At 44.1% G+C, this 11981-nt stretch overlaps 1 protein-coding gene across 1 annotated transcript in view; it reads right to left on the bottom strand.

Moving 5' to 3' along the window:
• kctd16b (potassium channel tetramerization domain containing 16b) overlaps nucleotides 1-10220 on the bottom strand; it is an 88205-nt gene extending 77985 nt beyond the window's left edge. Inside the window, exon 1 of the mRNA XM_069668388.1 lies at nucleotides 9108-10220. Coding sequence (XP_069524489.1) covers nucleotides 9108-9945 — 838 coding nt within the window. The 5' untranslated portion in view covers nucleotides 9946-10220. The remainder of the gene's footprint in view (nucleotides 1-9107) is intronic.
• Nucleotides 10221-11981: the final 1761 nt, after the last annotated feature.

The following is an 11981-nucleotide window of genomic DNA, read 5'->3' on the forward strand; positions in this document are numbered from 1 at the left end:
CAAGCTGTGGACCACTGCTGTGTGACTGACGTTGCGTGATTGTAATGAGGCTCAGAGGAATAAGCAATGATCAGTAACCCCATCAAACTGAGAAGTTTCGTCATGAAGTTTAAGCCCCAATAGTCTGAATATTGACCGAGTGTTTCATCAGTCACACTGTCTGCAGACTGAAGAAGATGAATGAAGTGGCGGGCAAGAAGTAAATGAGGAGCCGAGGAAGCCAAGGAGAGAACACGGAAAAACACTCAAGCACTTAAAAACAGTGAAGTGAGGACTTGCCCAAAGCGCTAACAAAGACATTCACTCCCAGAGCACCTGCGTAGAGGTTTAATTTGTGTCTTTGTTGGCCTGTTGACATTGACTCAGTTGTCTCTGCTTTCAAGAGACTAACAGTGAGAACAGTTGGTTAGAGTAACAAGAACAGACACAGCGGCACAAACAAAAAACCAGAGCCAAATGTATAAAACTCTGAGTATTTAGGTATGAAAATCTGTGTACACATAAACAGAAACCATTCCAGTCTATTTGTATGCTTTATAAATCAATATACATCCGTATCTCACTGTTATTTTTCCTCATGCATCTCAATCATCCTATAATTATGTGCATGAGCCTTCTGACCATGCTCACAATGAGTACAAATGGCTTGAAATCTGACCTTGTTTGCATAAAAAAGGGCCCGTATTAATTGAGGCCTAAGGACAAATTTGGCAGAAGTGCTTAAAGAGCAATTGAAGAAGAAACCCAGCTTATGTGAACTTTAAGTCATGGTTGATGGAATTTACAAAAGGAAATACTTGTTATTTAAAAGCCTACACGCCACCATTAGAAACAAAATTGAATGGCAGAAAGTAGTGGAAGCAGCGAATGCCATAAATTCTAAGCTACAGACCCTGGAGGAAATTAAAAAATAGTGGTCTGAGTTCAAGAGGCCAAGTGGTGCATTTCAGCACACAGCATCAGAGTGTGAACTACTGGAGGATAAGAGGGAAACCTAGCGCTCTCTCTGCTTTATGAGCATGTGGTTTCTGTCCTGGGCAAAGCGAACATTTGTGGCTTTGTACCAGATGAGTTGGGAGACACGGATGCACCTGTATGGATGGAATTTAGTAACTCGGCCAGTTTGGTTTATTGATTAATTCTACTTCACGTCTTTCCTTGACTCTCTTACGTTTGCCATCAAGGTCAAGACAAAAGTGTTTGGAAATGACAAACAACATTATATTCTTTATATTATACAATGTGGTTTATATATTTGGGTAGACGGTAGCTCAGTCTGTAGGGACTTGGCCTGGGAACCTGAGGTTGGCCGGCTCAAGTCCCAGCACGAACGAACCATGAAATTGGGGCTGGTAGCTGAAGAGGCGCCAGTTCCTTTCCTGGGCACTGTCGAGGTGCCCTTGGGGAATTAATAAAGTATGTCATCGATGTCTTCTTCAACTGGAGCCATGTTCTAACCTTGTTGTGAAACGCAGAAAAACCCTAACATACTGGAGGTGGCTTACTCGAATACTATATATATATGTTTGAATCATTCCAAAGATAGCATACAATACTGAAGAACAGAATTGCAATCAGTAGTTAGGTCGTGGAGATTGCCTTTTATTCTCTGAATATCTCAAACAGGATGATGGTCCTTCTTTGCACGAGGTCCTCGTTTTTAGAAACTTCAACAAATGGCAGCCCTCATTAATCTGAACTGTGACATGCACTCCCACAGTGGAAACAGCCGTTAGTATGATTAGGCGATGCATTTACTGATGTGATGGGAATTGTTTGCATCCTTTGCATTCTGTTTCCTGCCAATCTGGACTCACACATAGCAGGGCTATTAAAGCAATGATGCATTGCAGCAGCCAGCCGGTGGGTTGAGCGAGTGAAGAGGCTCTCCAGCTGCAGTTTCTTGTCATTATAGCAACGCAACACACCTCGTCGCACCGCAGAGCACTTATTCCAACACAACAGGGGAAGAGCATCAGCATTATATCAACTGTGCGTACCACCGCCTAGAGAATAGAGTGTCAAGAGTCACAGAGGAGGAGAAAATTGGCTGATAGACGATGAGAAGAGGAGGGAGTCACAGAGGGCTTATGGAGAACCTGTTGTCACTCGGGTGTTCACTCTCCTTTCTTTCTACCTCTCTCTCACCCTCTCTTTCTTCCACAGCTCTGTCGTTCCCCGTATCCTCCAGAGGCTAGGGATTATGGGAATCTACGCTACGTAGCTACACTAAGCTTCCAGGGGAGAAGGTCAAGGGGAGGCTAGACAAACAAGAAAGTCTATCTTCTTTCCATATGACCCACTTGCCCTTAATCCATTATTTTTCTTCTACACTGTCCTCATCTTATTTTCATACAACCCTACTTGCACCTCCCCCTGTCAGCTCTGACACAAAATCAATCAAAAGCCAGCAAACTAATATATTGTTTCAGGGTAGGGTTACTCTATGTTTATTTACTTGAAAATAATCACTTGCTTTAACATGTACTGCAACTTGTTTTCTATTGCCTTGAAAAGGTGAGTAAACTCTATTTCAAAAGTGAAAATTGAGTTCGTTTTCTGTTTACCCACAACTACATTCAGAGCTCCACTTTCAATCACTCACTCCTTCCATTGCTTTCACCCACAGTTCATCTCTTTTGACTCTTTTCCTTTGCACTCTTTGTTGCTGCTTTAAATTAGGTGTCCTTTTTCTAAGGATTCAACGATTACCTTTTAAATTTTGCTGCTTCTTACCAAAGAATATTCCTAGTGCTCTGCAGTTAATCTGTGCCTTCACTTCCTAACAATGTTCCGTATTCTTGACTCGGTCAAAAAGTCTCTTCCTCGCATACAGCTGGTCAAAAATGCAGATTCTTACAGGAAAAGGAACGCTAATGTGAGTTTTATCTGCACCTTTAAAAGCAAACCATCATCCAGGTTGTTTTAAGGGTCAGTATGCCCTAAAAAAGGCTAAATATGTATCATGGTAGTATTGGCAGTCAAATCAGCAGCACCACCGGTAATATTAGCGACAGATGCATTAGAAGCAGCATTCTTCTCGTCTTTTATACATCAAACAGTGCTCTCCGCCTGCTCCATCTCTCCTTCTTCTTTGTCTCAGTCTGAATAATGCAGAGTTGAGGTGTGTGGCGGTGGACTCCCCTGTGGAGCTGAGGCCAGGGTAGCAGCTGTCCCTATCAGGACCCTCCTCAGAGCTGTCACGGCCTGTCTGCTCCTCGCCTAATCACTTCCTACAGGCCTGCAGCATGGGACCGCCGCTGCTAATGTCGTCACAGATTGGGCTGGGAGAAGCTAACTGGATGAGCGTGCTGTCGTTTCATATCGTGAATTTGTGTGTTTCCACAAGTGGGTGTGTGTGTGTGTGGAGGGCAGGTGTGTTTAGCCAACGGCTCAACGGGTGTGCGAATGCATCAAGAACGGCAACATGGATCACACATTTACACGCAAACACTCACACAAGGACCTTAACCATCACCATAACCCCTCTCTTCCCACCTGCCAAAACACATTTGCTACACAAGGACTTGCTCATCTGCGTGAAACAAGCTAATGGCACAGTGTGTCACATACTTGTACACATGGTCATATGAAAAAGGCAATTTGTAATGACACACACTTCACTCTGGCATGTTCAGCTGAGGTAGAAAAAAAGAGTCTGGGAAAATACATCCTGAGCCAAAACATTGGAATTTCATATCCTTGTTGCCGAGCGGAGAATGTTGCTGTGGTTCTACGCTCTGTCAGACCCTGCGGTGAATATCACAGAATCATCTGTCAACAAAGACATGATTAATTATCAGTCAATCCAGCCAGGCATCAAATTGGTAAATGCATTTGCATTCTGTTGTTTAAGAGGCCTAACAGAATTTCAATAGCCACGAAACAAAAAAGAGATTGATGGGTACAATCAGAGGCGTGTAGAATCCAGGGCGAAAGATAACAAGCAAAAAGAGGATTCTGAGAGATAAAGGGGGTTCAGGATTCTTGCGAGAAAAGTGGAAGTTTTCAAAGTTGTATCAGAAAAATTGGGAAAAGAAAGTGAACCACTCTTGTAGAGCCCTGAGGCGAAGCATTTTACCCCAAAGATATCCCACCCTAATCGTGCTCCACATTTACAAACAAGATACCTGAAAAAAGAGGTGGGAAGCTTGAAACAGTGACATCTCTGTTCTCAATAGAGTTTTATCAGGACTCTTGAAAGATAGGTCTGCTGAGGTGACCTGAACAAATGGCCACAAGTTTTGGTCCTATCAGTTAGTTAACAGTCCAGCAGGCTACTTTAGCAAAGCTGTGCATTGTCAGGGTTATTAGGGTATGACATGCAATTACAAATGCTAATGTTAGCCTTCTGTGCAGTAGATAATGTATCCCTCTTTCTAGTGAATAAAGTATGTCCAAAATGCACATGGTCTTTTTTGTCAAAGTATGTGGACAGGTGAACATTACACCTGTATATCTGTTGGACATCTCATCACAAACAATGGGTTATCCATTTTGTCCTGCTTATCCACAGTAATTAATGGTAATGGTTCCAAGTAACAACCTGAGCAAGTTAGCCCAGATGTCCTTCCCTCAATGTTTTCCAGCTTCTCTTGGGGAACCCTAAAGGCGTCCCCAGCCTACATGATATATAATCCCTCCAGCATGTCCTTGGTGTACCCTGGAGTTTTCTAGAAAGACGCCCAGGAGACATCCTAAACAGATGTGACCATCTCTTTCAGTCACTACCCAAGTCTCATGATTATAGGTGTGGGAAACACCTTAATGCAAGTCGTAAATTGAAAGCTTTGCCTTTCAGCTCCGCTCCAACTTCACCGCAACGTTCTGCCTGTCGATCTCACTGCTCATTTTACCATCACTTCTAGACAACACCCCCAGATACTTGAAGTCCTTTGCTTGAGGCAGTAAGTCAATCCCCACCCAGAGGAAGCAATTCACCTCTTTTTGGCAAGGAACCATGCCCATATATTCAGATGTGCTGACTCTCATTCTGCCTGCTTCACGCTCAGCTGGAAACTCCCCTGGAGGTCACAGTTTGATGAAGCCGACAAAACCACATCATCTGCAAAAAGCTGAAATGCAAGTCTGAGGTCCCAAAATAGGAAACTCTACTATCCCGTCCATAAATGTGTCGAACAATATCGGAGACAACTGTCATGAGCATACGTAAGATGCCAAACAGCGTCCAAACCTTGAAGAAGGCGTTCTACAAGTGTTGGGATTCTGGCGACGGGGATTTGCGCCAACTAGTGCATTACTGTTTGCCAATGGTGTTAGAACAAGGCCTGGCTTAGGGTTCAGGTTTGTGCCCAAGTTGGGACAAGAAAAGACATTCCCGTAACTCTCAGCACAATGTATAAAGCCCACTATTGTCTAGCATGCCCAGACAATGTAAACAAACCAATACCAATAGTACATAAAAGTATGTGAATACCTACAGCAAATAAGACTGACTCCCTGGCATATGCATAATAAGGAGAGGCATGAACAAAAAGAGGCTGACAGAATGCCTAAAATGTAGAATAAGACAGCTGAAATTGAAGGTAAATAAACAATCATGGAGATGGACAGGCAGAGACTGAGATATGAATAAGAATGGAGACAGGAGGCGTGACGGTGCAATGAGGCATGTAAAGGCAACTGGTGCTGCTGCGCTGCTCTTTGCCCCCACAGCGCGCAACGCAAAATGAAGCTGGAAAGACGGAGAGCGGGAACCAAGATGAAAGAAAAGCCGGGTCTGATTGACTAGAACAAAATGAGAATTCATAAAAGAAGAAGAGGGAGAGAAAAGACGAGGAAGGCGAGGAAGAGGGAGCATGGGAGAGAGGGGAGAGATGAAGGTGCCAAAAATATAACAGGCAGATAAACAAGAGACTGTCAGCGACTACATTTAATCCACTGGGTGAATGCAACATTTAACAAACTCCTTGCTTGATTCTGAAGGTGAATGCATGATTACCTGCCTCTGTTATTATGTCTGGTATGTTGTCTTTGTATGCACACACTCTTGCCTCTTTGTGAATGTTTGCGTGGCTGCATGTAGGGTTATGTGTGGCTGTGTGTTTCACGATATAGCCCCAACACATCTGCCACCCATTGTGCCCTTGCCTTTCACTGTGTGCCCTCTAACAAGCTGAACATTTGTCGACAAAGCCAGGAAGCAGTTGTTGTTTGTCTGTAAGCAAGCAGAGGCCTGCGGAGGCAGCCCACAGACACACTGCCAGTTATTGCATAAGCAAGGTGCGTGTGTATGTCTGTGTATCTGTAGCGTGTGTATGTGTGTGTCACCAGCCCCCACCACCACTTGATTTGGCTTGTTAGCGCTTCTTCTGGGGGTTATGAGAGCCAAGAGCCATCATGCAGCTTCATGCAGGCTGTTAATGCAGAGCTCATTTAGCCTGGATCCAGCCCAGCAAACTGATCTCATGAGGTTTTTTTCCCCCCTGTTAGCTCTGTGACCATGGGATCTTTTGACTTAGGTGATTTATTGAGCTGGCAGTGCTTTTCCTGAAGGTGGGGGTGAATGCACAGCTCGGTGGTGTCTAACAAACAGCCCTGGCCCCCATCCCAGTCATGAAAAGGAAACCTGGGAATTAGATGATGAAAAGTATTTTTGGGAAGTGGTAATTTTACAGATAATGCCTGAATGTTATACAACAGAACTGGAGCCTTCTTTGGGTCACATTACAAACTAAAAATGAGCCTTTTAAGGATGTTTGCATATTAGCCTGAAACTGTTTGTGCTTGCCAAACATCTGGGCTTTTGGGCAATGAAATGACACGGCAAAGCCAGGAGCGAAATAGAACTGGGTTGGAAGTCTCGCTTCTCGAGCTGAAAAATATTTCATTTCAGTACAAAACAGAGGCTGCCGCCTGATTATGATTGCAAAAAGTACCTAGATTGTCTGCTCTGCAATCACCAAATACTTGAAATGGGGATTGAGTAGGACTTTTAAACTAGCACGAGTGCTGCTGAAACCCACACTCTCGTGAAAACATCACTAAATCTAATCAATACTGACTGTTTTAAAACATTTCATTCATACAATTTGGACTTTCTAGATGATTCAGTGTGACAACCCTTAAGTTAAGTTTTGATCTTTTTAAGGGCAAATAAACTACATTTTTAAACCACCATGCCAATGCATGTAAGATATTCTTCCCTGTCTAATTAGTGAATATCAAGGTATTCGCCTTGACACATTGAGCTCAGTGCTGTTCGCAGCTTTTCCAGTTTTATTTGGAGCAACACTGAGCACATTGTGCACTCTTGTACTGTATCTCGCTTATGTAACAAGACTTCATTCAACAAAGAGAAGCACTTTCACATATGTGTTCAAATGTTTTCTCTGTAGCTATGGCAACTGTATTTATGGACAAACAGGGCTGTAGTATTTGCAAAAACTCATAAAGTCGTGGTGTTCATGCTGCAATAAATACATTTAAAACAGCTTGTGTGGGGGGAAAGAGACATATTTACAGAATAATATAAGAGGAGTTTATACTACTTCTGTGATTCCCAATCTAAAAATAATTTCTTTATTGTCCTGATCACATGTGAGTCTCCTTGAAGGCTTGAAGGAATCCTTTAAGGCGTCTTAAAAAATGGCCTCTGCTGCTGATTCAGGAGTTATCGAGCCATCCAAGAGGTTTGCAGCATCCAAGAGGTTTATATGGCTACTAAGAACTTAAGCACACTCATAGTGTCACTTACACCCTGACTCTTTTATGGCAGCTACATTGTCGAAGCTTGTGATGAATTATACATCACATCAGAGAATATGGAATATTTTGTTGGCTCATAAAAGCCGGAGCAAAAGCAGCGATGATCTCTTCTTCATTACCACTCCTGCCAGATCCCTGCCAGCCACTGAGCGGCAGAGATGGAGAAACGAGAGGAAAGGGACGGGGGAAAGCCAAAAGCAAACGCAAGGAGTTGAAAGGATGGGACGGATGAAAGCAGAGGGGAGGTGGAGTAGAAAATTGCACCGAGATGAGAAATGGCAAGCATTGACAAGTCATTGCTCTGACGATCTGACTGTGGCCCAGATGGAAGTGAATTTATTAAAATCTGGTTTAATCTTGTGAAATATAAACTGGCCTGCAAGAGTGTACCGAATGCTGCAACAAGCTGTAAGAGGTCTGAACACTTTCAGTGAGATTAAAACATGAAGTAGGCCGTCGGTTTTGTGTTTGCTGTGAAGGGTTCGTGCTTCAGGGACGGGAAACAACACCTTAAATTAAATTACCAGGAGCGTTTTCTAATTGCTTTTGTGACACCAGACTCCGACAAAACTTCAGACACTAACAGAGCATGTAAGTGTGCCTTCATGTAAAAGATAGTACCCATGTTTATTAGGATCTATTGGCTCTACTGTGCCCTCTCTTTGGCAAAAGATATACTCATGGCACTGTTTATAAATGTTTTAATATCTGTATCTAGACCTTATGGACTTGTGCACTGTCTTAAAATGTCCAAATATCAGCACCATGCATCGCTAGCCAGCTAGCTAGCCTCTGAGCCAAGTGTTTGACTGACCAGTACATTTTCTGTTGCTGTTCGGATAATAAATGGCGGCATAAAAAGACAAACACGCCTCCCGATCATTTTACACACGAGTCCAGGGGTCGCTTGAACCAGCCAGTCAAAGTTAAGAAGTGCAGTTACATCTTTTTGTGTGTGTGTGTGTGTGTGTGTGTGTGTGTGTGTGTGTGTGTGTGTGTGTGTGTGTGTGTGTTCTTTCGTTTCAAGCAAGGGTGCACACAGGTCATGGAAAAGTAGGACTCGTACAGGGCATTTCTTTTCTTCCTTTTGACCCTGTCCGATTAAAATAAACACTAAAGAAATATCAGGAGCTATACTGTATATCATAGAGACAGGTGGAAGCACCTCTGATCAAACTGTCACCCACCTTACCCCAAAAAAACAGTCGTCCTTTGCTTGAAGCAGGCCCATCCATCCTTATAACCACATGTCCCTCTCACACACACCACGTGTAAACCAAGTGCGCCTCCTAGCGGTCACTCCAGCTTTCAGAGTGTGTGTGTGTTCATGTTTGTGTGTTGTTGACCTGCTGTAAGAAAAAAAGAAAGGTGTAACTTACGGTAGAAGACGTATTCCGTGTAACTGGACCACACTTTGTCCTCTGTGTGCTGGTTGACAAGCGAGGCAGTGACTGAGGAGTTGCAGGCCACCATTTGGAAACAACACTCCGACAGCATGTCAAAAGCCCTCTCCAGGTGCTTGAACTTAAGGTAAAACCGGGACGTGTATCGATCCGGGGTCCTGTCCGGGTCCCGGCTCTCGTTCAGGGTCTCCCCGAAAACTTCTTTGGCGAGTGCCACGCGCCCGCATATCAGTATCCGAGGTACCCTCCTGAACTTTGAGTCGGTCTGACTCTCTCGGCCCACGGTGCACGAGCCGCGGTACCCCACTGTGATGAAGCCGCTCTTCCGGTCCGCGGGGACGAGGGAGGGGGGCGGGCACTGCCGGTGGTCGCTGCCCTGGGATCCGTCCTCATAGTCGCTGTGGAAGTAATCGTCCGGGCTTTGCTTGATATCCTCAGGGGTCAGGAGCTTCACTAAGTCGGGCAGCTGGAAGTACTCCGCCTCCTTCCTGAGCCTCCCTCTCTCCGGGAAGTGATCCGGGAGGACGACCTGCTTGTCTCGGAGGTAGTCCAACACATATCGGAATAAAAAGCCGTCTCTATCGATGAAATACCGGCCTTTGGGGTCTCTCGCCAAGTCGTTTGATGCCTCTTTTTTGGAGGAGAACAACTTACCGAGTAAAGAGCTCGGGCTGTTCACCAAAGTTGAGTGACGCGTATAATAAACCTGCCCCCCTACGTTTAACTCAACCACATCTGGGAAACTGTTCTGAACCGATGCTTGCTCTTTGGGGTTAGTCCTACAGTTTCCACTTAGTGCCATCGTTTCCGTCATGAGAAGATACAAACACCTTTTTTCTAAAACCAGTCCACAAAAAGAGAAAATAAAGAGTTTCTTTATCAAAAGTTGCTCAGATGTGTCCTCTTTTAATCAGTGTAGTCTCAGGACCTCCAAACTCCTCTCACTAATAATTCATCGATCCATCGCTGTTATCACCTACCAGTTTTTAGCAGTTGCCGAAATGTGGGGGAAGATGGCAGTCTGTGCGTCCGAGGTGTGTGACTTGGAGGAGGAAAGAATCAGTGCTGCGAGAGAGGAAAGATGTATCCGGGCGCATCAAAGCCTTGCATCACTGGCTTACAGAAGAGCGATACAGGCTAGGGATAGGAAGGAAATCAAAACCTGCCTTGCTCTCCTCTTTGCTGTGAGCAGAATAATCCCACGAATAGAAATGTGTCTGCGTAAAACCAGAAGATTACGCAGCAGATATGCGCAAACGACAGGTCCAGCAACTTCTTTAATAATGTAGTCCAAATAAAAGAGGATTTTGTGAAGTGTTTACACTTTTGTTTTTTCCTCAACTTCCCCTCGAACACCGGCAGATCTTCCGGGCTGTGCAGAGCAGCAGGAGGAGGCAGAAACTTCGAAGGGGCTGCACACGCAAACCTCGGGAGTCCTGTGATGGTTTTCTCTGTTGCCTGTCACTCTAAATTTGTCGCCTGCTCCGGCACAATAAAACCAAACCGTCCTCGAAGAACATAGATGATCTGTCGTCTTCCAGGGTTGTAAAAAAAAAAAAAAAAAAACAACTCTCAATTTAGATTTAATCTTTTTCTTTCCAGAGCAGCGGAGAGGACCGAGCCGCTGCTGCTGGGAGCTGTCCGCGGTGCTGAAACGAGCAGCTCACCCACCCCTCCTCTCTTCTCCTCACCCTCCCTTCCCTCACTCTCTCACCACCTCCCCTCCCCTCTACAGAGCTGGGAGGTGTCTTCACGGCTGCCCCCCCTCTCACACTCATACACACGCGCGCACACACACACACACACACACGCTACTAAAGGCTTATGGGGCGATTCCAGGCTGCAAAACTAAAATCTCTGAATGATCGCTTTTTATCAGCCATTATTATAGCTCAACAAGACCCACTGAACAGAAATCAGCACTGTTTTCAGAAAGCTCCATATTCATATGCACCACACACCAGTTTGGTATATTAATGAAGGCTATATAATGTGGAAACTTAGTACAGTCAAAGGTTAAATTACTGCATGCTCCTGTTTGAGGCTTTCACAGCCATTACAGTGCATAGTTAGGGAATTGCAGCATCCATCTTTGTGCCATTATTATAATAAGCTAAACACTCACAATGCAGCAATTTGACCCCCGGCTTGAATCCATTTGCATGACATTTCATTTGAACAAATAAGGTCCCATTGTGGTTTACATGGTTCATTTCCAGTTTCATATTTTGACTGCAATGTGTTTTTAGTTTTATTTTTGCTTCCTTTTGACAAATTAAAGTGTCACGAAAGTACTTTCTTTAAGACCAAGATAAATGGCCTCGACTGCCAGTGAGTTGTAACGTTAGAGAATTGTTATCTTGGGCTTTGTAAGATGAGCAACAGCGCCTCCCTCTGTTTAAATCACGACATATTATGACTTCTCCTTTCAGCACCATGGACAGATCCTCACACAGCTGTTCCGTTTGCTTATTTTACTTTATGTATGATTGTTTTTTCCTGGTGCTTATTACTTCACTGCCATTCTAAGAAATAAAGACATAATAAAAACACTGACTAAAGTCATGCAACAAAAGTGCCCAGATGATGTTGAATGATCAGTTACAGGATACTGTGCATTAGATTTCTACAGAGTTACAGTTGTGGTCAATAAAAGACAAGACAACCTGCACAGTGTTCGTGTGGTTTACAGTCTCACAAACATTCAACATCTGTACATGCTGCAGCTGCAGGGCCAAGTCAGGGTGTGATTTAAATTCAAATATCATGGGGTTAAAAAAGTATAAAATAAACAAAGCCTGCAGTATATATAAATTGTTCTTATTACAGCCTTCCACCTCTTTCCTGCTT

Source organism: Semicossyphus pulcher, unplaced genomic scaffold (genome assembly GCF_022749685.1).
Source record: "Semicossyphus pulcher isolate SPU_LCO1_2020_fin unplaced genomic scaffold, fSemPul1.0.p SCAF_10, whole genome shotgun sequence".
Taxonomy (NCBI): domain Eukaryota; kingdom Metazoa; phylum Chordata; class Actinopteri; order Labriformes; family Labridae; genus Semicossyphus; species Semicossyphus pulcher.